This window comes from Lissotriton vulgaris, chromosome 7, assembly GCF_964263255.1.
Source record: "Lissotriton vulgaris chromosome 7, aLisVul1.2, whole genome shotgun sequence".
NCBI classification, from domain to species: domain Eukaryota; kingdom Metazoa; phylum Chordata; class Amphibia; order Caudata; family Salamandridae; genus Lissotriton; species Lissotriton vulgaris.
The window spans coordinates 1,485,918,870-1,485,945,905 of NC_141695.1; the positions used below are offsets into that span (position 1 = coordinate 1,485,918,870).

General features: G+C 51.0%; 1 protein-coding gene across 4 annotated transcripts in view; it reads right to left on the reverse strand.

The window, feature by feature from the left end:
• Window positions 1-27,036, reverse strand: part of ITCH (itchy E3 ubiquitin protein ligase) — a 1,274,207-nt gene that overhangs the window by 789,904 nt on the left and 457,267 nt on the right. For all 4 annotated transcript variants that reach the window (XM_086932290.1, XM_086932292.1, XM_086932291.1 and 1 more), the window contains one exon: window positions 25,931-25,982. In XM_086932290.1, coding sequence (XP_086788416.1) covers window positions 25,931-25,982 — 52 coding nt within the window. The remainder of the gene's footprint in view (window positions 1-25,930; window positions 25,983-27,036) is intronic.

The following is a 27,036-nucleotide window of genomic DNA, read 5'->3' on the forward strand; positions in this document are numbered from 1 at the left end:
GTGGAGTCCAGCCGCATGGCCGAGTACAATAGGGTTATCAGCTTCCTGCCCCTACCACAGGAAAGGATGACATTGAGGGTATGGGACACAGAGGGCGCGTCAGGGAACTGCGGCCAAGTGTCCCGAGTTGGCGCATGGAGGCCCCAGTACTGTAAAAATTGGCCCTCACCGAGACCGAACGTCTCCGTCGCCCGTTCGATAGATAGAAACGTGGCGTCCGGGTAGAGATCCGCCAACAGCTCACACCCACCCGCTCTCCATTCATGAAATGGCATGTGTACCTCCATGTCCACCACTGGGGCCATAATCCATATCGGCAATTCCCTGTGGAAGGGGGCCCTCCGTAGGATTTTTTCCACCACACGTTGTCAAATGGCTGCGGTGTGGTGCACTATATACGGCAGTGTCGCGTCCGCTCCCCTGCCTCGCATCAGGGCCATCTGTACTGTTCTTTCATCCGCGCTCCCCGCGAGGAGCCGTAGCTCCCAGGTGTCCGCATCCGCGAACCACCTGGCCGCTGGCAACAGCTGAGCCGCATAGTAGTAGAGGTCGAATCTCGGCGCCTCCAACCCCCCCTCCTCCCAGCTCCGGACAACCGTGTGTAAAGCAACCCTACTACGCCTGCCCGCCCAGAGTAAGGACGTAAGGAGTGTATTGAGAGTGCGGAACATCCGCGGGGGAAGTGGGCACAGTGAATTCTGCAACGCATATAGCACTCGCGGCAGCATCACCATTTTCGCCACCGCCAGTCGTCCCATCAGGGAGAGAGGCAACGTGTTCCAGAATGCCACCGACTGTTGTAGGGACTGCACCACCCTGTCCGCATTGCGGGCCAGCAATTGTTCGTCCGACGACGCCACCTGTATCCCCAGATAGCGGAAGGCCTCCAGTTCCCATCGCAGCCCCAGGCGTGGCAAGTCCCTGCGCGCGTCCACATCACATCCCGCTAGGGGGAAGACCAGGGACTTCCCTGCATTGATACGCAGGCCCGATGCCGCGCCAAAACGGTCCAGTATCTGAAGCAAAACTGGTAGCGCTTCCTGCGGATATGTTAAGTAAAATAGAGCATCGTCCGCATACAAGGACACTGTATGGACATTACTCCCCACCTTGATTCCCCATTGGGCCATCGTGGTACTGACTTCCACCGCCAATGGCTCAATTGCCAGGGCGAACAGGAGTGGCGAGAGGGGGCATCCCTGGCGGGTGCCTCTCCCCAACGCCCAGTCCTCCGAGCGTGCGGCCCCAAGTTTGACTCTGGCTCGAGGCGCCCGATACAGTATCTGGATCCACTTGCGAAACTCGGGCCCCAGTCCCACCCGTTGAAGCACCTCCGATAGGTACCCCCAGCTAACCGTGTCAAATGCCTTGGCCAAGTCTATCGAAACTAGGACCTGGGGGTCCTCCCTACCGCGCACCTCATGCATAATATGGGCCAATCGCCGTAGATTCATCGCGGTGTTGCGTCCGGGGATGAACCCACACTGGTCCTGGTGGACCAATTGGACCATGTACGGCGCCAACCAAGTGGCTAAGAGTTTGGTCAGGATCTTGACATCCGTGTTAATCATCGTGATAGGTCGGTACGCCGCGGGGTCATATCCATCACCTCCCGGCTTTAGAAGCATGCAGATCTCACCCTGGTACATTGTGGGCGGAAGAGCGCCCTCCTCCAGCGCCGTATGGAAGACTTGGAGGAGGAGGGGGCCAAGGACATCCCCGAATGCGTGGTAAAACTCGGAGGGAAACCCGTCTCCCCCCGGGGATTTCGCCGTCGGTAAGCCTGCCATCGCCACCCGCACCTCGTGGAGTGTCAAGGCCCCATCCAATTCCTCCGCGGCCTCTCTCGGAAGGGCCGGTAGAGTCACTCCTCGGACGTAAGACTGATAGGATGCCTCCGTGACCAGCGGATCTGCCGTATACACCTGCTGCAGGTGTGTTTTGAGGACCCGCAATATACCTGACTCCGAATGGACCATGACTCCATCAGGGCCCCTCAGGGCCGCTACCTGAACCGGGGTCGCTTCCTTCTTCAAAATCCAGGCCAATAACCGGCCAGATTTGTCCCCCTCCCTGTGGAGGCGCTGTCTAAATTGACCCAGCGTGTATCTGTCGAGGCACGTAAGTATATCATGCACTAGCGCCTGGGCTTCCCGCTCCAGGGCTAGTTCCGGGTCCCCAGGGTTTGGTGAGGCCTGCCGAGTCCGCAGGGAGTCTTCGGCCTCTCGCAGTTCGCGGGTCAGATGTCGGCGGACTCCGTAGGTGAGAGCCATACATTCACCCCGTACCACTGCCTTCAGAGCCTCCCATTTTGTCGACAGGGGCACGTCGTCCCCCTCCCAATTCAGGTCCACGTAAGTAGTGAGTGCAGTCTGCACATGTTCTCTGCCCAATGGGTCCTGTAGGAGGTCCGCGGGCATCCGCCATGTACGAGGGTGGCAAGGCTGGTCGACGTCCTGCGTAGCGCACAACACCGGGGAGTGGTCAGACAGGAAGCGGGCCAGGTGGGTGACCTGTAGGGAGTATGACGCATCCATATTTGCGGCGAGGACCCTATCTAGCCTGCTATGGGTATTGTGTGTAGGGGTGTAGCAAGTATACAATTTCAGTGACGGGTGACTCTGGCGCCACACATCTACCGCTCCCAAGTTTGCCATGACCTCGCGCAGTCTCGCCGTCATGCGAGGCTTCGTCCCCGCTCGGGGAGGGTGCCTATCCAGGACCGGGTCCAAGACGCAGTTAAAGTCTCCGAACCACAGGAGAGGGCTGTCCACGTCCGACACTAAGACGTCTTGCATTCGTGGGTAGAAGGTCGCGTCATCTACGTTAGGCGCATATGTATTAAGTAGCGTAAGGTCCCTGCCATTCAACAGCACCCTCAGCAGCAGGTACCTACCCTCAGTGTCCGCCTCCGCATATTGTACCGCGAGGGGGACTCCGGGCGCTACCCAGATCAAGACCCCACGCGCATACGTATGTATGTATGTATGTATGTATTTGAGCTTATATAGCGCACAGCTACCCGATACGTCGAAAAGGAAGAGTGAAAGACCTGACCCCTCCATTTTTTAGCAAGCTTTTGCGCCCCCTCCTCATTCAGATGCGTTTCTTGCAAACATGCAATCGATATGCCATGCCGCCGAAGGAAGGATAGGACCCTATATCGTTTGGTACAAGTGCCCAACCCACGCACATTCCACGTTAAAAATTTGTACCCCATGTTTCCTGTAAGTGCCCAGCCGGGCCATGCAGTCTGCTGCCAAAATACCGCCTCCTAGGGGCCTGAACAGTGATACACATGATGCCTATACCAACATTTTTAAACAGTTTCCCCCCCCTCCACCCCCCCCCAAAATTGCAACATCAGCAGAACATCCCCCCCCTCCCCCACCCACGAGCAGGATAACGACAACAACCCAACCTGTCAACCCGCCCTTCCCCCGCTGGTGCCAGGACGTGCACAGCCTCCCCACACACCCCTCACAACCCATCACACACTCACAACTATTAACTGCATACACCCCCCCCCCCCCCAGCTCCCCGCATGACCCAATGCATGTATTGAATTCTCCCGGCTCCGGACCAACTGTAGTCGACCATACAGGACCAATTCCAACAGTTGTACCCCCTTCTCCCGAACATTAATCAATACCCACACTGCAAATCCACCGGCCCCCCTCTCCCCCCCCTAAATGCAATGTCTGGTGGCTCCTGGAACAATGTCAAACCAGTGTCCACCCATACTCCTCTCCACCCCGGGAGCCACAGCAGCCATCCAAAGACAAAGTATATACGGCTCCTACATCACCTCAGGGCGGGCCATTCACCTCCAGGGCCCCAGCTCCCCCAGTCTCCTGAATCACCAGGTCCGATGGTGTCATGTCCGGCACCGCAGCTGGAATCGTGTCTGGGACCAGGATTTCCGTGGGTTCCAGCGGGTTTTGAGATTCCGCCCCGGCCCCCTGTAGCAAGGGTTCCAGGAGCATTCCTCCATCAGCCCCAACCGTGACTCTAGGTTCCTCAGCGTGTTCCGACGTAGAGCGTCGTCTCCGTCCGCCTCGGGGCCTCCGCTGTCGCTGGGGTCGGCTCCCCCATGTCTCCTTGGATCCACCACGGGCTCCCGGTGGAACCCCGTCTCCCCTAACCTCCAACCATTCCCATACCTCCTCCGGGGATTCAAAGAAGTGTGCCTTGCCCTGTGCCAGCACCTTGAGTTTGGCGGGATACAGCAGCATGTATTGCAACTGCATCGCCCGGAGCTTCTGTTTAACCCCCAAAAAGGATTTCCTCATCTCCTGAACCTGGTGGGTGTAGTCTGGGTAAATTGAAATCCGGCTATTTTCAATGGTTAGGTCCGGTTTTTCCCTCGCCGCTCGCAGGATGCAGTCTCGATCCCGATAATTCAATATCTTGGCGATCAGAGCTCGCGGCGGGGCCCCCGGCTGCGGCGGGGGAACCAGGGCCCGGTGAGCCCTCTCAATGACAAACACTTCCGAGAGACCCTGCGGGCACAGCTTCGCTCTAATCCATGTTTCCAGGAAACGTTCAGGATCTCCCGCCTCCATCCTCTCCGGTACCCCTAGGACTCTAATGTTGCTGCGACGCGCCCTCCCTTCCGCGTCCTCAGCTCTCCGTTCTAAGGCTCCAGTCGTCGCTGTAAGGTGTGTGACCGTCTTCCGGAGAGAGGCCACCTCCCCCTGTAGCTGCTCGATATTGGCCTCCGCATCTGTGACTTTGTCCGCCACCTTGCGGAGGTCCGTCCGCAGGAGATTGACGTCGATGGAGACTGTTTCTATTTGCCTCTCCAGCGCTGTGTGGGAGCCCTGGATAGCCTTTAGGAGTTCCGCACGGGTGGGCTCACCGGAGCCCCCTGGATCCTCATCCTGGCCTGATTGGCGTGTAATCCTTTGGGGCTGTAGTCTCTGCGTGGTATACTGGGTGATCGTGTTGGCCTGTGACGATCGGGACGCCCTGTCCTTACGCATCTTCGGGTTGATCCCAACGTAGGGATGGCTTTAAAGCAGCAGCAAGCCCAATCTCGCCTCCATCCAGTCTGTGAAGAGTTCCGTGTGGAGTCGCGCTCAAGCACCCAGCCTTGCACGGTCAGTCTGGCTTCCACACTCCCCCAACACTCCTGTTACAGGCAAGGCCCAGAGACTGCAGGCACTGTCGGGAAGCGTTGTGCCCCAGCAAGGAGAAATCCGGTAACCACACCTCGCCAGCTGGGTGGTGTGGTCTCGTCTAGGGTCCCTGTGGCCCCCAGTGGGTGCGGCGCTGTGTCCCCTCGTCCAGCCGGGCTCCACAGGGAGGAGGCCACTCCACTCTCCGCACCCGGCTAGTATGGGCTGAGTAGTTTGTGTGCCCTGATCTCCCCGCTATCAGTGAGGAAGGGGGGGTCCCCCAGGCGCCCCACCTCGGCTCCGCAATCAGGAGTCCAATCTGCGCCCCTCGACCAGTAGAGTCCTCAGCGGCCCAGGGCCCCCGCTGGTAATCAGTGGGGGGATCTTGCACCCCTCCCCCCCCTGCGCTCCAGGATACAGGTAGGCCCGGGAGAACTGTGCCGGCCTCGTGTGAACAGTCAGGGGCCCAGCGTTCGTGACTGCGCCGGTCACTCCGCCCGTCTGCGCTCCTCTGAGCCCCCAGCCCGCTCTCACCTCACGGCCACGCAACTTCTACTTCTGGGACCCGGGCCTGCAGGCGCCGCCGGTCACTCCGGTGTCCACGGCTCGACGACCGACCCCAAGATGGCGGCCCGGTGGGGGAGGGGCACGCTCCGATCCTCAGCTCTCCAGTCGGTCCCCCGCTCCGGGGTGGTAGACCCTCGCCCAGGCCGGCAGCCGCACAGCCGGGCAAGCGTACGCTGGGGCGTCCCCACGGGTCCCGACCCCCTTGTCCGCCAGCCGGTACTCGCAGTCCTCTGCACCTGGGCCGAGCTTTCTCTTGGGACGTCTCTCGGGCCGGCGCCGTCCGCCGCTCCTCCGCTCACGGCTCTGCCCCCCGGGTCAGTGTCCAGGCCCGGGACAATCTCCTCAAGTCCCCCGCCGGCCCACCGAAGCACTTTAGGATATGGCCACTCCCGGCCGAGCAGGCCCAGACCACGGGCTCGCGTAGGTGAGGCGGCCGCACTCTAACCACCGGGGCTGCTCCGCGGCCACTCCGCTATTCCCGCCAGCCGAGATTCGGCCAGAATGGTCCCCACACCTTCCGTGATTTGTCCGGTCGCTCAGGATGGCACACCGGAGCCTGGGCAGGATTATCCACAGGATTTTCGGGTCCGCAGGACGGGAGCTGGCAGAGCTCACGTCCTGTCGGCCATGCTGCTTGGCCACGCCCCCCGCTTAATAAATAATGTTATCATATCATCATATCAGATGCCAAGAAGGTGCAAGTCACAGGAGCCTGGTCCGAATCACTGGAAATCTCATTGTCCTATTGCAAGAAAGACCCTGGCTGGGAGGTGGCATCTGAGGCCGGGATAGAGCAAGTGAGCATCTCCCTCACTTTTTGGTTGCGCCTGCATGAATAAGGGGACTATTCCTTAACCCAGGGTGTTGAACGAGCTGGAGAAATGGATGCCAGTAGGCCCACGCCGAGCAGCGCAGGATCATCAAGCCGTAGTCAGGGTAGCGCTGGGAGTAGCAGCAGCGAGGGTGAGTGGTGTAGGTCCCTCAGGCAACTTTAATGGCCATGCACTACCCAGACCGCTCTCACCTTCTCTGTGGCCTCTCCAGGGCGCTACGAGGGATAGCTGCCTAAGGCTTGGGGCTCCCACCTCACCAGTTCCGCCGGGCTTCTAATGCCCATAGGGTACACTCTCACCTCCTGATCCAGGTGGGGGTCTTCTGTCCAGAAGCAGTGCTCCAGGTGCTCTAATGTTAGGGGGCCGCCGAAACCGGAGGCAACTCTGAAGGACCCTGGCCACCTCCACATTCGAAGTAGTTATTGGTAGGCACAACAGGGGCAACAGGCACTCTCCGGAGTCGGCCTGGCAGAGCAGGGCCCAAAACCCACATGCAGCCCAAAGAACCAGGGCTCAAGAGCTCCGCATGTCGAGTGAAATCTCTCTGGGGGAGATCATATGCCAGGAATCCGTAACTGCCCCCCCACCCCCACCCCCCGCTGAAGATGGGCCAAGGAGCAAAGGAGTCACAACGGGTTCTGGTGGGCCCCCAATTCAGGGTCAGACAAAGTGTTGCTGAGGCCTGAGATCAGTACATTCAGTCTAGTAGGAGGCCGCCATGTGCATGGTATAACCCTCTAATATGACGCCAAAGGTGCCGCCTCATATGCGCGAGTCAGCTGCAAGGGGGCACGCTTAGCTGGTGGTGAGCCTCTGTCATTCACAGGGATGCCAAGAACTCACTTCAGGTGACCCATGTTCAGCCACAAGGGGCCCGTCAGCACGGTCAGGGACACCAGGCTCAGGCAGGTCACCATCTTGAAATCTGTGAGGCAGCCACTCTGGGAGCCTCAATGGGTTGTCAAAAGAGCTTGCCGGCTTGTTCAGGCTACCCGCCGCTCAACTGATGGTTCCAGTGCTCTGGCATCAGTGTCAACTGCGATAACAGTACTGGAACACAATGGGTAGCAGCTATAGACAGCCTGGGCAGAGGAGGTTCGGAAAGAACAAACAACTTCGCCTCCATCTTGGTCATGCCCCCCTACAAGGTTTAAACCCTGTAGTCTTGGGAGGTGACATTTTCTCTTGCACAATGGATTATTTGAAAATAATTTTGAGATCAAGGTCTCATGAAAAGACGAGGGGACCTCTGAAACAGACAGAGAGGAATGAAAGGAAGTGACGTCAACACATGTGAATAGTACCTATATGCAACGCCATGAGTCACTTCTGGAGCAGAACTACATCGGTGCAGAGCTGCACATTGCCATCTACCGGTGAGTAGAGGTATTGCTTGAAAGGTTTCTGCATCCAGTCTTAGGATGTATCGGAAAGGTGAATTGTCTGAGTCCATGAACCGGACGTTGAGAGCCCTTCGTTCTCTACTGATGAAGAAGGTGTGAGGAATTATTAGGTCTTTGCTGAATTCTTAGAAATGCAATTTACACCTGTCAAATCAAAGGTATTTAGCTTCTTGCTGTGAGCACATGCATTAAAAAGAGGCTCATCCACAGATCTGACCAAAATCTGGTATCACCACATAGATGGTAATTATACATTTGTGGCCATATTATTTATGACAATTACTAGTACCAGCGGTCATTAATACGTTTTTGACCTGCAATACGCCTTTTTGTGTGTACTGCTTGATATGTCCAGGTGGCAAGCAGTACGTTGGAAGCACAATACATCCCACAAAGCGACGTATTTTAGAGCATGCACGAGCAATAGAGAATCAGGACTTTACCTATCCCGTAGCTAGGCATTTTGCCAAATTTCACAACAGTGATAGAAATCTCCTATCGTTCTTTTGTCTAGATCAAGTACCAACAAGTGACTGGGCGGCAATCATGAGTTGAGGCTAAGGCGGCTAGCCGGTTTATAATTGATCCCCCCCCCCCAATATGGCTTAAATACAGGAAAGAATTAGCTAGTCATTTAGGTTAGGAATGGTGACTTTGTGTATTTTACGTACTGAGCTGCTGCAAGTCTATTTTTGTATTAAGTTATCCCTGTCTTCCCTCATGAGACTTCTTTTTCATTGATTATTTGACTACATAGAGTATTATTTGGGGGCAATCATACCGATTTGTATTTATGCAGACGAAATTGGATATTGAAATGTTTTGATATGATATTTATGTGCAATTCATTAGGCTATGGGTGCCCATCTAGGTCTCAATTCTGATGCATTGCATTGGTTTTCTTTTGTGTTTGCAAATTTGAAGACTGTAAATGACTGCATAGTCATCTCATTGAATTTTTGCCCACTGAGGCTGCCATGGTACCTAAATGCTTTTCATGCCCATCCAGGGCTCAATTATGTAATTTACTGTTAATAATTCAGTACTTAAAATCACGACTTTAATTAGTTGGTGAAATAATCTAAAATTAATTTTTCCCCAATGAACTGAAAAAGATATGAACTTTAATTATTTGAAAGATTAACACAATGAATTTGATTTAAATTGCATTACTTGTTGCATGACGATGGCGCCTCCATTTGCGATAATGTTTTGGCGTCTGTCTACCATTTTTTTTTTTTTTAAATAATTTTTATTGTAGTCACACCAATACAGGCCTTTGCATAGATAATCAGTATCATAAGATTGAGCAGTTACATAATATGATTCGTTGTCTTAAACACAGCCGTCGTGCCCACAACCCGGGGGTTGGGCGGCGATGATTTCACCACTCTTCCACGCCTGATGTTAAAAATAAAGGAGTAGCTGGTGTCCGGATCATGTGCATGACTACTTTTACAATTCTGCTCAACAACGCGCTAAACCCCAACTCCCGTCCCCTGTGCTAACACCTGAAACTCCCCCCCCTTATCCCGCCCCACCCCCCACCACCTGTCTATGGCCCTTGGAATGATCATTCCTCCGTTCCTGAAGCGCTTACTTTGCACCCCCCGTGTACCTGCTGTCCCTGGGGTATTAGCTTGCTCCTTCTGCTCTACCTGCCTCGGGGGCCTCCTCCTCCTCGTCTGCCTCGCTATCTCTGAGTGCCTGTACTATCACTTCCCATGAGGTCGCAGTGTCCGCCGCTGACTGGCTAGGGGTCCTGCGCGCAAGCTGGTACCTGTGTGTGCTGTCAGCCGTCGCCCATTTTAGAAATTCCTGCCGCCACCTCCGTGGGGTCGGACCCACCCTCACTTTCCAGTTCCTAGTGATCTCCCTCTTAGCTACCATCAACCCCATATCAATAAACTTGCTCGTGAGTTTGTTTTTGGGGGTGTGGGGGAACCAGTGTAAAAGACACTCCGCCGGTCCATAGTCGATGGACCGTTCAGTCACTTCGTTCAACACATCTCCTATGTCCTGCCAATAGTCCCGGAGGGCCGGGCACGCCCACAGCATATGCACTAATTCGGCCCCCTCCTCCGGGCACCGGGGACAGGTCGCCGTTACCGCTCCGAAATACATCCTGATCCTTCCCGGGGTCATGTACGCCCTATGCAGTACATAGTAGTGGATCAGTTGAAATCTAGCGTTTCTCGTGCTGTTACGAGCCCTACGGATAAGCTGTGCCCACGTCGTGTCAGGTATGTCTTTACCCAAGTCCACCTCCCATTTGGCTTTCAGAGATGTAAGAGGAGGGAGATTCTCTCACCATTCTAATGTAGAGGCACGTCACCGCCTTGAGTGTACCCGCTGACATCATGGTATATTGGCACGCAGCTGCCGTCTCGGGTTCCTCGAGTCCCGTGCCCCAGTGGGCTTGCACTGCCCTTGTTATTGCCGCATGAAGTAAAAATCCCCCTCTCGGGATGTCGAAACGCTCCAGTAATTCTTGGAACAGGAGTAGCGTGCCATTTTCATATAGGTCTCCAATCACCTGCACCCCCGCTTCCTCCCACCCCTGCAGAGGCCACCAGTCTCCGCCATGCGGCAATGCAGTCAGCATGCCCAAAGGGATCTCCGGTGCATATGGGCGCCGAATTCCCGCCCTCTTCTGCGCTCGGTTCCAGCATTGACGGTACGTGCGTTGTTCCAGCGACAAGTACCGATTATCTAACCGCTGATGGAGGGTAATATACGCCAAGACGTGCCTGGGCGTCCCCTTCAAGCTTTCGTCTTCCGGGCCCCGGAATACTCGTGCCACCTCCTGCGTGAAGACCTGTAGTTGGGCCGCTAAATAATAAAGCTCAAAGTCTGGTACTGCCAGTCCCCCTTCATCTTTCGGGCGAGAAAGCGTTGCCAGCGCCACTCTGCACCGCACCGCTCCCCAGATGAACGTCGTAATCAAAGATCTAAGCTGCCTAAAGAAGGAGCTAGGTATCCAGATTGGGAGCGTCCGAAAGTAATAAATAATCTCGGCAGGGCACCATCTTCAGCAAGGAGATCTGGCCTGCCACCGAGAGCGGCAGCGTGGCCCAGAAGGCTATACAGCCCTTTAGTCCTCGTACGAACCGCCCCAGGTTGCCCTCAAGCAAGTCTTCCGCCTTGTGGTAAATATGGACCCCCAAGTACCTAATACAGGTAGGTTCCCAGGCCACCTCCGACCGGTGTTGCGGCCGCGCAGCCCCCGCCAGTAGGGGAAACAAACTTGTCTTGGGCCAGTTAACCCTCAGGCCCGACATCGCACCGAAGCGCTCTAGCAGCGCCTCCGCGCCCTGCAGGTCGTCTGCACCGTCACGGAGGAATAGCAGTAAATCATCGGCATAAAGCGAGATGAACTGCTGCCCATCTCGGGCCCGCACCCCGTGGAAGTACCGCCCTGTCCGGGCCTCGGCCGCCAATGGCTCGATAGCCAGTGCAAACAGAAGCGGTGAAAGGGAGCAACCCTGCCGAGTGCCTCGTTCTACCGGATAGCGGAGGGACACCGTCGATCCCACTCTTACTCTTGCTATCGCCTCCGCGTAGAGGACCTTCGTCCAATGAATATAGCCAGCTCCCAGACCAAATCGCTCCATTACAGCATAGAGGTAGTCCCACTCTAGACTGTCGAAGGCTTTTTCAATGTCTACCGAGAGAACTAGTTCAGTCCCAGCCCCCTCCTTCAACTCGTCCATGAGACGAACAAGCCTTCTGATATTGATTGTGGTGTTACGCGTCGGTATAAAACCGTTCTGGTCTTCGTGCACCAGTCCTGTCATGTGTGGCAGGAGCCTCGCCGCCAGTATGGAGCTCAGGATCTTGTAATCCGCGGTGAGCATAGAGAGCGGCCCGTAAGACGCGGGGCCGCTACACTCTCTGCCAGGCTTCAGCAGTGGTACTACTAATGCCTCTCGCATTGACTGCGGTAGACGGCCCGCTGTCTTGGCCTCTTTGTAAATGGTCAGGAGTCGCGGCGCCAGCGTGTCTAAATGTTTACTATAGAACTCTACGGGGAGTCCATCTATCCCCGGCGATTTATTACGTGCCATACTCCGCACCGCCTTCCTGATCTCCCCCAGTTCGATGTCCGATCCCAGGTCATTCGCCTGCTCTGCCTCCAGCCGTCGTAGGGGTAAGCCGCTCAAGAAGGGTTCGGCCAGCTCCGTTCGATCTCCCGGGGCACTCTTGTACAGGCCCTCATAATATTTTTGGAATCCGTCAACTATACCCAACTGAGTATGTTGCACCACACCCGCTGTATCCCGCAGTTGAAGTATGGGAGAGCTTCGCCTAGTGGGGTTCGCAAGCCACGCCAGAAGGGTGCCCGCCTTATCACCGTCTACGTGGGAGCGCAACACATATCTCTTATAGTCAAAGGCTCGGAGCCTCTCCACTTCAGTGGCCACCGCCTCCCTAGCCGAGCAAAGCGACTCTTGGAGTTCTGGGTGTCCGGGCCGTTCCCTCTCCGCCTCCCTCAGCTTGGCATCCGCCTTAGTCAAATCGTCCAGCAACACTTTCCGCACGCCTACATAGTCCTTGATACAGATACCCCTCACCACCACCTTAAAGGCGTCCCATTCCGTTGCCCTAGAGGTCGCCGTCCCTTCATTTTCCGCGAAATATAAGTCCACCCCCTCCGCCAGGGCCGCCCCGAATAGGGGGTCCTCCAGTGTCTCCGGCCTCAGTTTCCAGATCGGGACCCTGGGCCTCTCCGCTACCCATGCTAGTCGGATCAGGAGTGGATTATGGTCCGAAATCGTTCTCAACAGGTATTCCGATCCTGTAACGTACGGCAACACCCCCCGGGAGCATAGTATCGCAACTAATCGGACATGTAAATCATGTAGCCCGGAGAAAAAGGAGTAATCCCGGTCAGTCGGGTGTTGGCCTCGCCATACATCTATCAGTTCCCAGCTCTCCTGCCACTCCCTCCTACCTCTAGATAGTCTGTGTACCGGGGAATCGTGCAGTGGGGGGTGGGATCTATCCAATGAGGGGTCTGTTATGGAATTAAAGTCGCCCCCCAGCAGGACCGGGCCCGCCAGGGAGTGAGCCAACGTCCCCGATAGGGTCGCAAAGAAAGCCAGCTGGTCAGTATTTGGGGCATATATACTAGCTAGTACTACATCTCTGCCTTCCAGCTTCCCCTCCACCACTACATACCTCCCTTCCTGGTCCACCCATTGGCGCGTGAGTTGGAAAGGTGTGCCTGCTCTAATCCAAATCAGTACCCCCCTAGCATAGGCCGAATAGCTGGTGTGGAAAATCTGTCCTCGCCACCTCCTTTGTAGCGCCGCCCCCTCCTGTTTTGTGAGATGAGTTTCCTGCAGCAATGCAATATGCACCCCCCTCCGCACTAAATAGGCATGCACTTTATGTCTACGCTGCATGGTGTGTAGGCCCCGCACATTCCAGGTGATGCAGTTCAAACGAGTCGCATTAGCCATTGTCCCAGTGATCCGGCTGAAACACGTTCTTCAGTTCCCGCCCTTCGAAGGTGGTGGTGCCCCCCCTGAACAAAACAAAACCTCCCAACTGACCTGCCCATGGCATACCCAGGGTCAATAACTTGAAAGAGAGTAAACAATCCCCAACTGTGGAGCCCCCCCCCGCCCCCAGAACAGGCCCCAATATCGAAATATCAGTCCCCATCCAAACTCCCGCGCCTGATTGACCCAGGTCTCAACTACACAGCCGTAGCTGTGGGTGCCTTAAGGGCATACGGAGCGCGGCCTCCTCCAGAGGGGGGCCGCGCTGCCCACCTCCCTGCACCCTCCCCAATTCCCCATGATCTCTCTGCTCTGAGCACCCCGGTGTGTGCCCCGACCTCCTTTCAGGCATGGAGTTATGGGTTCCCCTCCCAGCGCCCCAAACATTACCCATTGTCTTCTGCCGGCAGTTTTAGATATTCAGGATCTCATCCGCCGTCTGCGGCGTCACCAGCGGCCCTTCGGTCCGATGTACCCCAGAAAGATCCGATTCCGAGCCTGAGGCTGAGACATGAGTGTCCAAGTCCGTGGCACACTTAGAGCTGGGGCCCTCAGCCCGCCCCAGCTTCCCCACTTCCAATAATGCAGCCTGCCGTTCTGCTTCAGTCTGGGAGGCAGTCGGCCCCAGCTTCCCCTGCTTTCGTTTCCGCAACCTCTTCGATTTCCGCAGCCGGGTTGGCGAACGCTCCCGCTCCTTTTCCCGCTCCTCTCGTACCTTAGCACCATCAGTTCCAGCTTTGTATGTCTCCCACCAGTCCCAGGCGACCGCTGACGAGCTAAAAAAGATCGCCTTGTCGTCCACCACCACTCGGAGCCTGGCTGGGAAAAGCAAGGAGTAGGCGATCCCTTCAGCTCGCAGTTCCTTTTTGATTGTGAGGAAGGAGGCCCGCTGCTTCTGCGTCTCGAAGGTAAAATCTGGGAATAGCGTGACCTTGCTGTTTGCGATCTGGAATGGGCCTTCCTCTCGGGCTTTTTGCAGGAGCAGATCTCTGTCCTTGTGGTGAAGCAACTTGGCTATGATCGGTCTGGGCGGAAGCCCGGGCTTGGGAGGCCCCGAAGGGACTCTGTGAGCACGCTCCAGAGTGAAGAATGGCGAAAGTCCTTCCGGTGCTACTACTGTTTTTAGCCATTCATCCATGTAGGCCACCATGTCTCTCGTCCCCTCCGTCTCCGGCACGCCCACGATCCGCACATTACTGCGTCGGCTCCTATTTTCTGCGTCCTCCGCACGCCTTTCCAGGGTGCGTATGCGGTCCAGGGCCTCCCCTAGTTTACCCTCCAGCACTTTGTGAGCCGGCGCTAGGTCTTTAATCGCAGTCTCAGTGTCCTTTACTCGGTCCTTCAGTTTATCGTGGTCCGCCCGGAGTAGGCCCAGCCCCGACGCCACCTGCGCTATATCGTTGTGGAGCGCGTCTCGAGTGGCCGTTATGGCGTCCAATATCCTATCCTGCAATCGCTGCAGGTCCGTCTGGTCAATGGGGCCACCCTCCGCCGCATCGGAGGACGCCGCCTCCTCCGCCTTGGTCCTCGGCTTCCCCATTGCGGCCGGCCTCGCCCCTTACGTCCGTCCCGATGGCTTGCTCCCCACCTGGGCCTCTGCAGCGTGTTCAACTCCAGTGCTCAACGGAGTTTTGCCGCGCAGACACTGCCCTTCTGGCGCAGCGTCTGCCGTGATGCACGCCCCCTGGGTTCTGCGGCAGCCTGTCCTTGTCCGCCTCCGCCTGGGCTACTGCTTCTGGCCCTCCGCGCCACAGGGAGCTTCGAACTGCCGAGGTTTCTCCGTGGTCCTATGGGCCTCTTCACTTTGCTCCCATGCGCAGGCCACCGCGGTGGGACGCCACCGGCATCGGGGGGGCTAGGGGGGTTCCTGGGGACACAGTGCACAGTGTCTTGTCCCCCGTGGTTCACTGCTCAGGTCTGCCCCCGCTCACCTCCGTGCGTATCTGGGGCCAGGTTCAGGGCTTCTCCATACCATTCCGCCTCCCGGCATCGGAGGCCATCTGCTAGCTCCGCCTGCAAGGGCGCACCCGGGCGGTCTCCTCTCCCAGCGCCCGTGGACGCCGCGCCCCGCAGCCGGGGGCCAAAGAGTGTCTCCCGCTCTGGGGGGGATCGCCGCCGGGGACTTCTGAGTCGGCGGTCGCGCTCCTTCCGAGCGCTTTAGCGGTGCAATCAGCTGGTGAGCCCTCGGTCCGCTATGGCTCCGCCGCGGCCGCCATCTTGTGCGCCGTTCTCCTGTCCTCCGTCCCGGCGGCCGCTACGACCGGCGGCCGTGCCCCTCGATTCTGCTCCGCCAGCTGCTCAAAATGTGCCCCGCCGGTCACCACCGTGTCCTCGTTCGGCGCCGGGGCACACACGGGCTCTCCGCCTCGGTTAACAGGATTAATGAGGGGAAGAGGCACGGAGCTCCGGGCTCACGCCGCCATCACCCTCGGCGCTCAAGCCACGCCCCTTGGCGTCTGTCTACCATGTTTATTTTGTTTGCACCTGAAACTCCAATGGTGAAACGGATATATTCCTATATATATATGCTTTCCAATTAAAGATCTTTGCCTGGATTCCCTGCGTGTGGCCTCTTCCTTCTGCTTGCTGGAGGTATTGTGTGTATATTTTCGCGTCAACCAGAGACGTGTTAAGGGGCCCCATTCTGTCAAGATGGCTGGTGCTGTAACTGGTGTCTGCGCAAGCAGTGTTTCGTCGCCCAAGATATTGGATTGCACCAGCCCACCTCCTGAGTATGGGTCCAGCAAGGGACGCTGTCAGCAGGCAGCTCATGACTGCATGAGGAGTTCCGGTTTATTAAACCAGCTTAAGACCCGGCGGATTTGTGCCCGGGAGGGTGGAATGTTTGTGGGGACCCAGGGAGGTCTGAGGATTGCAATTACACTGAATTCAGCGCGCCTGGATCTGCAACATACTGAAGCCACATGGACTTTACATTTCCGTAATTCCCCACGCATTACTTACCCAGAGAAGATGCTTTCTGGGAGATGTAGGACTGACAGAACTACATCAGGTGAGCGATCACATGGCTGGGGAGGTGTGCCTTTCCAATTAAGGGAGGACTGCAGAGACATTTGAAAACGGCAGCGTGAATCAGTTTCAGTGTAGCAGTGGCATCTGAAGAAGACATTAAAGTCGAAATGCATTATGCGAAACTGCTTTCCAATTAAAGATCTTTGCCTGGATTCCCTGCGTGTGGCCTCTTCCTTCTGCTTGCTGGAGGTATTGTGTATGTATATATGTATATATATATATATATATATATATATATATATATATATATATATATATATATATATATATATATATATATATATATATATATATATATATATATATATATATATATATATATATATATATATATATATATATATATATATATATATATATATATATATATATATATATATATATATATATATATATATATATATATATATATATATATATATATATATATATATATATATCAAGTAAGCCGTATCTTCACCACTCCGTGTCATAGAGCAAGAAACGGAACAGACACCAGTTTTTTCTCCGTGCAAATAAGTTTTATTTCGTGCTTTCCGCCATAACGCGTTTCAGCCCCTGGAGGCCTTGATCACATAACATACTGGTGTTTCCAATCATTTTTAAAGTGACAGTGCATAAGGAAAATGGAAAACAGACTCACCGTCCGTTTTCTCCACAGCAGTATATACATTTTCATTCAATGACATGTTTAGCTTGAATGTTAATTAATTTCTGTTTAAATACACAGACGTTCACCCTAAAGCATATACAATTCTATATTTAAAAAAACATTTAATTAAATGATTTGCATAAATGCATGATTATCTAGTAATTTCAAAACATGGCAGGAATTACAATAAGGCAGAATAACCCATTGCATGTCGAGAATCCCGAAGGGTAGTCCCAGCCTTACTTATTATTTGAGTATATATCATTGCTTAAGCACATAAATACATAAATCTAAACATGTATAAATATACATAAATATATAAATAAATACATATTTATAACATAATAAAACAGCTGTACTCAATACCAATCTTTAAAATCCTTAAAAATTAGTGCAAATATCGCGGTTGACCTGTGCAAATATTGCTTTTTCCCACTTGTGCACTATACCTTGGCGTGCCGGAGTACAGTCTGCAAAAACTTCAGCGGACTTAGAACTGTGCAGCCTGCACATTGCTTGGAATGAATTCCACGTAGAATCTCGATAAAGCCCGGGTTGAGAGCTCTGCACTGGCTTCCCATTAGGGAGAGAATCAAGTTCAAATCAATGGGCATCGCTCATCAAGCATATTGCAAATCTGGCCCAGAAATCAGTCACTCCTTGATCTCTCCCTACCAACCCAATAAACAACTCCGCTCATCACACGCCTTCCTGGCGGAGGTCCCCAGGATTCGGAGAGCTAGAGCAGGAGGCCGATCCTTCACCTACAATGCCTCTAAATTGTGGAATACACTCCCCCTTTATCTGAGAACCAATTCCAACCTGTTGAGCTTTCGTAAACAGCTTAAGACCTTTCTCTTTAACTAACTAGACTAATCGTTGGACCGACTCTCGGGAAGGCACTGCTCTAGTCCCAGCGCCTGGACGCCTCAGGGCAACTGTAGCGCTTAACAAAACCCTTTTTCATTTCATTTCATTCATTAACACATGGCCTGATATATACCTAAATGCTTTACCTATACTAAACACTAATAGGGACCAGCTAGTATCATCAAATACATATCCGCCTTGCCTGCTGAACCATGCATTTGGGGAACATAAGTCATATTATGAAACATACTGCTGGAAAGGGACTAGAGCCGTGGAGTGCAAATTAGTGATGATCCTTTGGTTGACCTTCATTGTTAGGAATCCTGATCTGATATATAATCAAAACAAAAGGAGGGAGGAAGAAGGAATTGTGATCCATTCAGCTTCCTTGCATTAGTAATCAAAAATCAAATGAGAATGGATCATTGACCTAAGTAACAAGGGTTTGCAATGTTCGTATAATATACCGATAAAAAACCCTCATTCACATACATAGGTCGGAAAAGCGGTATATCTTGATTCTCCGCCCTGCTTTAAAAACGTGACCGCATCTTCATTGGGTTTGTTTCGTATGCTTCCTCCATCCGGAGGTGAACTACTGGTTATTGCAGTAGTGATAAGAGAAAGGTAGGGGTGTTCTGGTGAAGTGAATGTCAAAAAATTAGGTTAAAATCTTGTATACCTAGATTTGTATATTTAATCAGTCTAGGGTCGAGATGCTTAAAATCTGTGTCGTGCGTAGGAAGACTAGTTATCGGTCTATAGCACTAAGGGTGTCCATAAAATGGCCGACATGTTTCAGCCCTTGTGATTGCCTGGGTGGGTCAAGGGGGCTTTCTTCAGGACCTAGAAAGAATGAAGAATAGGAGGCTGTATCTTGTTATCATCTACTTGAACCTGGGTGTGATTAGCCCATTTCTCAAGTGGTCAAATAGTACCTCAAGTCCTAGTTTACGGACTTCATCAGGCGGCCAGGGAGCTTTTACCTGCTGCTGCACGGTGCAACACGACTTGTGCTGGCTCTTACTCTGGCAGCCTGGATATATAGATATATATATATATATATATAGATATATATATATATATATATATATATATATATATATATTCATACATATTTATTTATTTATAAAGCTTTATATAGCACGAACAAGATCCCGAAGGATATTAGAACGCTTTACAAAAAGATGGAAGGAAGGTAAGTGCAATACTGATATCAACAAAAGCATAACAAACATGAATAATTACCGTACAAAGGGGTCAAATTAGAATAATACAACAGCTAATATATAGCGGGCTAAGAAGGTGGCAAACGGTAAGGTACAGAAGAGTGGCATCAAATGAAGGTCTAACGGTTGTAGGATCAGAAACTTTGAGCAGATAATCATAACCCATTTAAGGTAAGAACTTTTTCATTAGGAATCTTTTAGCTTCCAGCTTGAAAGCATCCGTGGAGGAGAGTCTGCAAACTTCTAGTGGAAGAGAGTTCCAGATCTTCGGGGAAGCACCGGAGAAGGCTCATTGGCAGGTTCTCTTTTTTCTATAGATTTGTGGCTTCAAGAGGAAAGAGTTCGCACTTCTTGAGGGTCTACCACCCCAGGATAGTTCAAGTTTTTGCGCTAGGTATCTGGGACGTTTGAAATGGAGGGCTTTGTGTGCCAAACAAGCCATCTTTAGCCGAATTTGAGCTTCTTAAGGCAACCATTTAAGGGATTTTAGGACTAGGGATATGTGCACGTTTTTTCTGGTACCTGTAACCAGTCTAGCCACAGCATTCGTAGATGCCCTTAGAGGAGCCAAGGTATATTTGGGGAGGCCACAGAGCGTAGACCTGTCATAATCAAGTCTTGGTAACACAAGAGCTTGGACCACCTGCTTGAAATCAGATTGTGGAAGGAATGGTTTGATATTTCTGACAGTCCTCATCAAATGATTAGCTCCCTGACATACATTGCCAATATGATTCTTCATGTTCAGTTGTTTATCCAGGGTGATTCCGAGAGATTTGGCTGTGTCTATAATGAGGGGGGAGCAGTTGAAGGCAGTGATGTGATTCAGCCAAAGCTCTGGCGTGGGAATGTGGTTTAGAGGGGAGATGAGAAGGAATTCTGTTTTGGAGGTGTTGAGCAGGAGGTGGTTCTCTGTTTACCAGTTTTGAGTGGACGTTAGGATACTGTTGAGTGAGATGAAATTATCCGTGGAGGAAGGTTTCAAATAAAGTTGCGTATCATCCGCATACATATGGAAGAGAATGTTCGTGGAATTTAGTGTATTAGCTCAAGGTTCTAAGAACAGGTTGAAGAGTATAGGTGATAGGGCGGAACCTTGTGGGACCCCCATGAGTACTGGAGTGGGCTGGGAGAGAGTGTGGTTCGTCTTGACTCTGATCTGTGGTGGAGGAAAGGCGAGAACCATTGTAACACCTGACCAGAGTAGCCCATCCTGTTCTTCAGAATGGATATGAGGTTATCGTGATTGACCGTGTCGAAGGCGGAGGAAAGGTCAAGGAGGATTAGGAGGCAGGATTTATTTTGGTCGAGCATTTTTAAAATGTCATCCAGGAAGTGAATGAGAGCCAATTCAGTGCTATTCCCCCTCCGAAAGCCAGATTGATGCTGGTGGAGTTGGAAATTCTCTATGTGCGCACAGAGTTGGGATTGGGCCCATTTTTCTAGGAGTTTGGCTAGGGTGGGGATGTTGGAGATAGGACCGAAGTTGTTGAAGTCGGCCCTATCAGCATTAGTTTTTTTTAGTATATGTGATACCTGAGCTGCTTTTAGTCACTCTGGGATCGAGCCCTGTGACAGTGAAGTGTTTACAATCTTTGTCTAGGTGGGGATGAGGACATTCTTGATTTCTCTGAGTATCAAAGGAGGCAACGGGTCGCTAAAATGATTAGATGGGTTGATACTCTGAAGCATCTTGTTGATGTCTTTTTCACCGAAGGGAGAGAAGGAGCCCCATGATGCATTGTTCTTGGTGTTCAGGATGAGCTTCTCAAAGACGTCAGATTGTGGTGCGGACCCAGAGGATGGCAGTAGACTTTTTAGAAGCGAGATCAATGTTGGAGACTTTCTTTCTCTGTGAAGAAAGCAGCCAGTTTGTCGCATGAGGGTGGGCTGCCTCCAGAATTGTAGTGGTTTGCAGCTACCACGGATTGCAGTTTAACCAGTTCAAAAAATTTCTTGGGGCGGTTAGCGGCCGGCTCAAGTTGGTATCTAAAGTAATCCGCCCTAGCGCTCTTGATTTGTTTGTTGTAGGAGCTCCTGACATCTCTAAGGAGTTTTAGTCGGCCCTAGTATTTCCAGGATCGTTCCACTGCCCTAAGGTTGTGGCATTCAGAGTTTAAATTGTCGTTGAACCACGGTTTGAATATTTTTGTTGACGTATTTTTTTGTTGGAGTGGTGCAATATCATTCATGATGTTAGAGATGGTAGAGTAGTAAAATTCAGAGAGTAACTGAACCTCAACCAGGTCAGCTTTGGAGGAGAGGGCAGATTTACAGTGTGCGGCTAGTTCATCTGAATTGATAGATCTGAGGTCCCTTTTCCAGAACTTTGATTTCGTTGGCTGAGCTTTCCTCATAGAAACCTCCCTGTTAATATAAAAGAGGATGCAGTAGTGGTCAGACCAATCACAAGGAGTAATGGTTTCCAACGTGATGGATTGACTATTGGAAATGATGAGGTCTAGAATTTCGCCTTTATTATGAGTTGACTGGTCACAATGCAGAATCAGCTCTTGATCACCTAAGAATGATTTAAGGCAAAATACAGCTGGGTCGTTGGGGTTAGCCCAGTGAAGGTTGGAATCACGGAGGAAGATTAGGGACAGTACAGAGTCTACATTGCCAGAGATGATTTCCATAAGTTGCTCTACGGAGGGGAAATGGTCACCAGGGGGGTGATAAAAAGTGTTAAGTTTGCACACCAGCAGGTTATTACTTGAAATGCTCAGACAAAGGTATTCACAGGAGGATGGTGTAGAGCAGTGGTTCTCAAACTTTTGGTTCCTGAGGACCCCATTGAGTCAGCACTGGAAGCCGGCGACCCCCAAGCAATGTGTATGATTTAAATAAAAAAACATTAAAACAGTAATTTGAAAAAATAACACAGGTGTGCACACAAAACAAAAGTAGTCGAATTACTAATGATTTTAGTATTTTATATTGAAAGAATCTGCAAAAAACAAAAAACTTAATTGGGAAGGTTGATTCTGCATCTCCGTGACTAACTTTTAAATGGTTGGTTTTATTAAATGGCTGGTTTTATTTCACAGTACGAGGTTCCTTCTCCTGCCAGAGCCAGACTGGAAACCCAAAGCAGCCCTGGCAAATGTTTTCAGACCAGTCCCCATACGCTGCACACCAAGTGCAGTGAGTGAGTCTAAACACTACAAAGGGGGCTTTGGGAGGTCCCCCCCCCCCCCCCCCCCCAAGACAATTTAGGAAACAATAGTGCATTCTACAACACATTTATCATTATATATTGATTTGTATTAGCTTTTAAAGAATAGTAAATGATGACCTTACTATGCACCGGGATACGACAATCTTTGTTGGGGTTCTTCAATGATTCCCTTATTTTCACCCTCCAACAGTGCCGCTCATCTCTCCATAGTCCCTCTGTCACATGTATTTCATTTGTTTTATAGCATCTCTCATACCATTGTAGGATGTCAGAGCACTTTACAACATACACTCATATAGGGCAGATTTACAAGCCCCTTGCGCAACCGGTGCATCACAAAAAGTGACGCTCGGCTGGCGCATTTTAGTCCCCCATATTTACAAGGTCAGGAAAAGCCACCCTGCGTGATTTTTCCTGGTTCTTGTAAATATGACCCCTTTGCACGCCGCACTTTGCGTGAAAGGTGCGTTCCGAGGGTTTTGCTGTGAGTGTTCCCATACAACACCCATGAAACCAGACACATTTCCAGATTTACGAGAAATAGTGAATCTGGAAATGTGTCTGAATGCTACACCTCCTCAAGGGAGGCGTAGGGAGGCGCAACAAGAAGAAATGTATTCATTTCTCCTCGTTGTTTAGGAAGATGAAATCCCCTCTAGTGATTGTTTATGTGCAGAAAGAGAATCCTATCTGCACATAAACAATCTCCCCACAACGCAGGCATCCTTGCACCATGGTGCAAGGGTGCCTGTGCCGGCGCATGGCAGCAGTTTGTGCACTAGCGCAGGGAGAGCACTAAGATGCAACATACTGTGGTAAATATGTTGCATCTCTGTGCTTTGAAAGTGACTAAGTGCGGCGCAGCGAAATGGCTTGCAGCACTCACTGAGTCACTTTCCTTGTAAATCTGCCCCATAGAAGACAATGAATCATACATATAAACCAGTGTATAGAAAATTTTACATAAGGCAAAGGCGACTACAAGTTGTAGGATTCACATGTCATTCATACTGGTAGGCATAATACAGTGTTTAGCATTGACTTTAACAATGAAACTTTGTTTCCATTCAAATAAACCTTTTTAGCAGCATCAGGATAATGAAAGACTTGGAAAAAAAATAAGTTACTATCTTGTACCATGCAGTTTGCAAACATCTTTTTGATACCAGTTTATATGTCACTGTGCTAGATCACGATTGTCACTTATAAACTGCACAGTAACTAAAGAATATCTGTGACAAAAGCAGTAACCCACTGACCTTTGCAGATAAAACACAGTTGGTTTTTAAAAATGCAGGTACACTTTCTTTGCAAGAGGCATATTAACCCTCTGCGCTACATTAAATAAGCCACGCTGCCACTGGACAAAACTCATCTCTCTCCAGCAGGAACATTAATCACTAAACCTCTAATTATATTCGGAATTTTGCAGTGCTTTTAAAACTGCTGCCTGAGGACCCCCTGGGAATGTGTCACGGACCCCTAGGGGTCCCCGGACCACAGTTTGGGAAACACAGGTGTAGAGGACTCCAAGAGAAAAACAGAGTGTGTTCCTGTGAATACAGGCTAGGCCACCACCCAACTTCAAAACTTCGTCTAGTCAAATTATGTTGTGGGTGGGAGATACTAGGAGTTCTATGATAGGAGTGGAGGTGGGATTTGTCTAAATTTCAGTGAGGATGATAATGTCTAACTCATTGTGTTGGATGAGGTCGAAGATATCGGAGGCCTGTTTACTGGCTGACCTGCGGTTGAGTAGCCTACATTTAAGTCGTACAAGATTAGGGGGGGGGGGGGGAGGAGTCTGGGTGTAGTTAACTCTTGTGAGGTTGTCAATATTGATGGCGCTAAGATCGTGAGTGGGTTCTCTGCTCAAGTTAGAGTGGATGGTTTGTATTTGTCCAGGAGGACTGGAGTTGGTGTTGATCATAGGCGAGTAAGAGTTGAGAAGGTCATTAATATCATGAGATGCCAGGTAGGCCTTCAATCTTCTGGGGCGAGAGGGGGCGTTTGGTAGGGACATGGTTTTCAGGACGGGGGAGAGGGGGGAGCAGGCCCCTGAGATCTTTAGACCTAGGAGCGGTTCTACCCAAGGTCTCAGAGGTGAGGAAGGAGCTGATCAAGGGGAAGTGAACAATTGAGAGGGCTTTCAAGTCATGTAGTTCAACAGTGAGAAGGTGCAACTGTAGAAAAATATCATCCAGGCGCTCTACCTAGTCTGAGTGCTGGGAAAGGGGTAACGGATGTGTTAGGAAATTGGGCGGTGAAGGGGGGCCTCGCTGTAGGTCCCGGTGTTCTGAGGTGGTGATGTGTAGTTCCGGGGGAGAAAGTTGATTGTTAGGGACTCGCAGTGTTCTATGGTCTTTGGATAGCGAGGTTGGTAAGTTAGCGAGGGTGGGATGGTCATTGAGCTGTGAGTCAGGTATGGTCCAAACAGAATTGAATGGAATGGATTTGTACGATCATGGTCCGCGGTGGACATATGGCGGGTCTCAGGCCTATTGGGTGGCCTGGAGAGAGGGATGAAGGAAGAAGGATCCTTTGTTTAGAGCAATGGCAGTGGATCACTAGGGAACCTCTCAGCTCGAGGAAAAGTTGTAATCGGACTGGAGATGGAGAACTGTGCGCAGAGCAAACCAGAAATGTCTCTCTCCTTCTGGGACGGGGTTCAGAGGTTTGGGACAAGACAACAGAGGGCAGAGAAGCTTTACAGTCATCTAAGGGCGAAGAATGTTTTAGAATGAGTGAGGCCCTCCTTGTTGTGGTGGGGGGAAGGACTGGATAGATCCTGAGTAATGGTAGGCAGTGTGTAGGGGTCATTGGGTTTCGCGGTGGCCGCGTTTTTGAGTAAAGGGAAGATATTGACCATCTTAACTAGGTTGACAGTGGAGGCTTGGATTAGGATGAAACAGTTGTTGTAGAGGGTGATAGTAGTATTGGCATTCAGCCTGAGCGAGGGCACCGTCTGTTAATTTGAGACCATGAGGTGTTTTCCTGATGCCTGATATTCGGAGCATAGAGTAAAAAACGTTCCGCCAGCAAGCTCTTTTTCTGGTGTAGAAAATAAGGTAATTAACTCTACTACCTTTAAACAACAGGTACTGTGCACACGTTTAATAAAAACAGTATTGGTAATACAGTAGTTCTAGACAAAGAGAGCCGTGGACGTTGTTGATGAAGTGAAGATACACATATATAGATACATATATACACATACATAAATACACACACACACACACATACACACACATACATATATATTTAGCACAGATAAGAACATCACCTGAATGATACTTATTCCATATATTTAAAATGAAGACACTGGATGCAGAAGGACCAACTGTTCTGAAGGCACAACACACATTTTTTGGCAAACAAAACTAGTCATAAATAGGAGCAAGGATCACCAGAAATGCAAGAACTAAAGTACTGCGTCACAGATTAGGATATATATGTACTTAGTACAATCAGCTTAAATAATTATAGTATAATGAGCTTAAATACAACTTTTACAATGGTCTTGTGCCTGTCATACCTCGGTGCAACGGTTTCACTTTGTGCTTGTAAACCATCGGGCTGTGCAGTACCTAAAATAAAAACCAGGAGAGAAGAAATGCTTAATGTATGCTCAAACTTTAAAAACAATGACAAATGCAAAACTCTAGATTCATTACTTGTTGGAAGACTAAATGCAATGGCTTCCAATAGAGAGTGCACTGAAGCTTATCTTACTTTACGCCGGAATATTAATTAGCAGGCCACATATTGGGTCAAAGTGTACAACAGGATAAATAAAATACTCTCTGCCTCGGGTGACTTACGCTTGGTGAGGGTAGACTAAAGAAATTCGTTTTTTCCCCAATCAAGAGATGTAATTAGGAATCCTGGAAACTCTGACCCAGTAGGGGAGTGCAGGGTTCAAAGGTTAAGGAGATGTTCTATGATAGCCATACCCGGCTGCTGCTGTACATTGCACTGTTGCAGCAGCTCCGGTTCCAAATTCAGTGCCATGATGATGCCTAATGTCAGCGAACCAGGATGGAACCAGAGGTCCTGAAGGAGTCCAGAAGTGAGGAATCTGGACACTTCGACAGCCGTTGTGGCATGCCTGAAGTGGGGTTTATACTGGGGCTGTAGGATGCCAAGCCGATGGACGATGTGGTGGGATTTAGCCTGTAGGTGGGAAAATGAAGTACTGAGGGCAGGAAGTTTGGCAGAGTGGGCAACCTACATCACGACAAGAAACCGAAGGACTTCCAGACAAAGTGTACATAAATACTGTAAAACCAGTGGCCATTTTGAAATGAAGGTGCTGATCAAATGCACAAGACCACTTGTAACGAAAGCAGGGGGTAACACCCTCATTACTCTTCTATCCAGGGTGGCAATAATAGAAAAGTAAATTGAAGCAAGGTGCTCTCTGGGACATGAAGCATACAAGCTGGGGCATATTTTGTTGCACACTGATGGTGGTCTAATTTTTTTTTTCTCAAGCGGAGACAATGAGACTTGAGCAGAATATAGAGATGACGAAAGGGCTGGATCATAGATTGATGTTGAGGGGATTGGGTGTGCCAGCAGACCGTAGGCTGAAAGCAACACATATGCACAGAGTGAAAAAGCAGATTACATCAAATTATG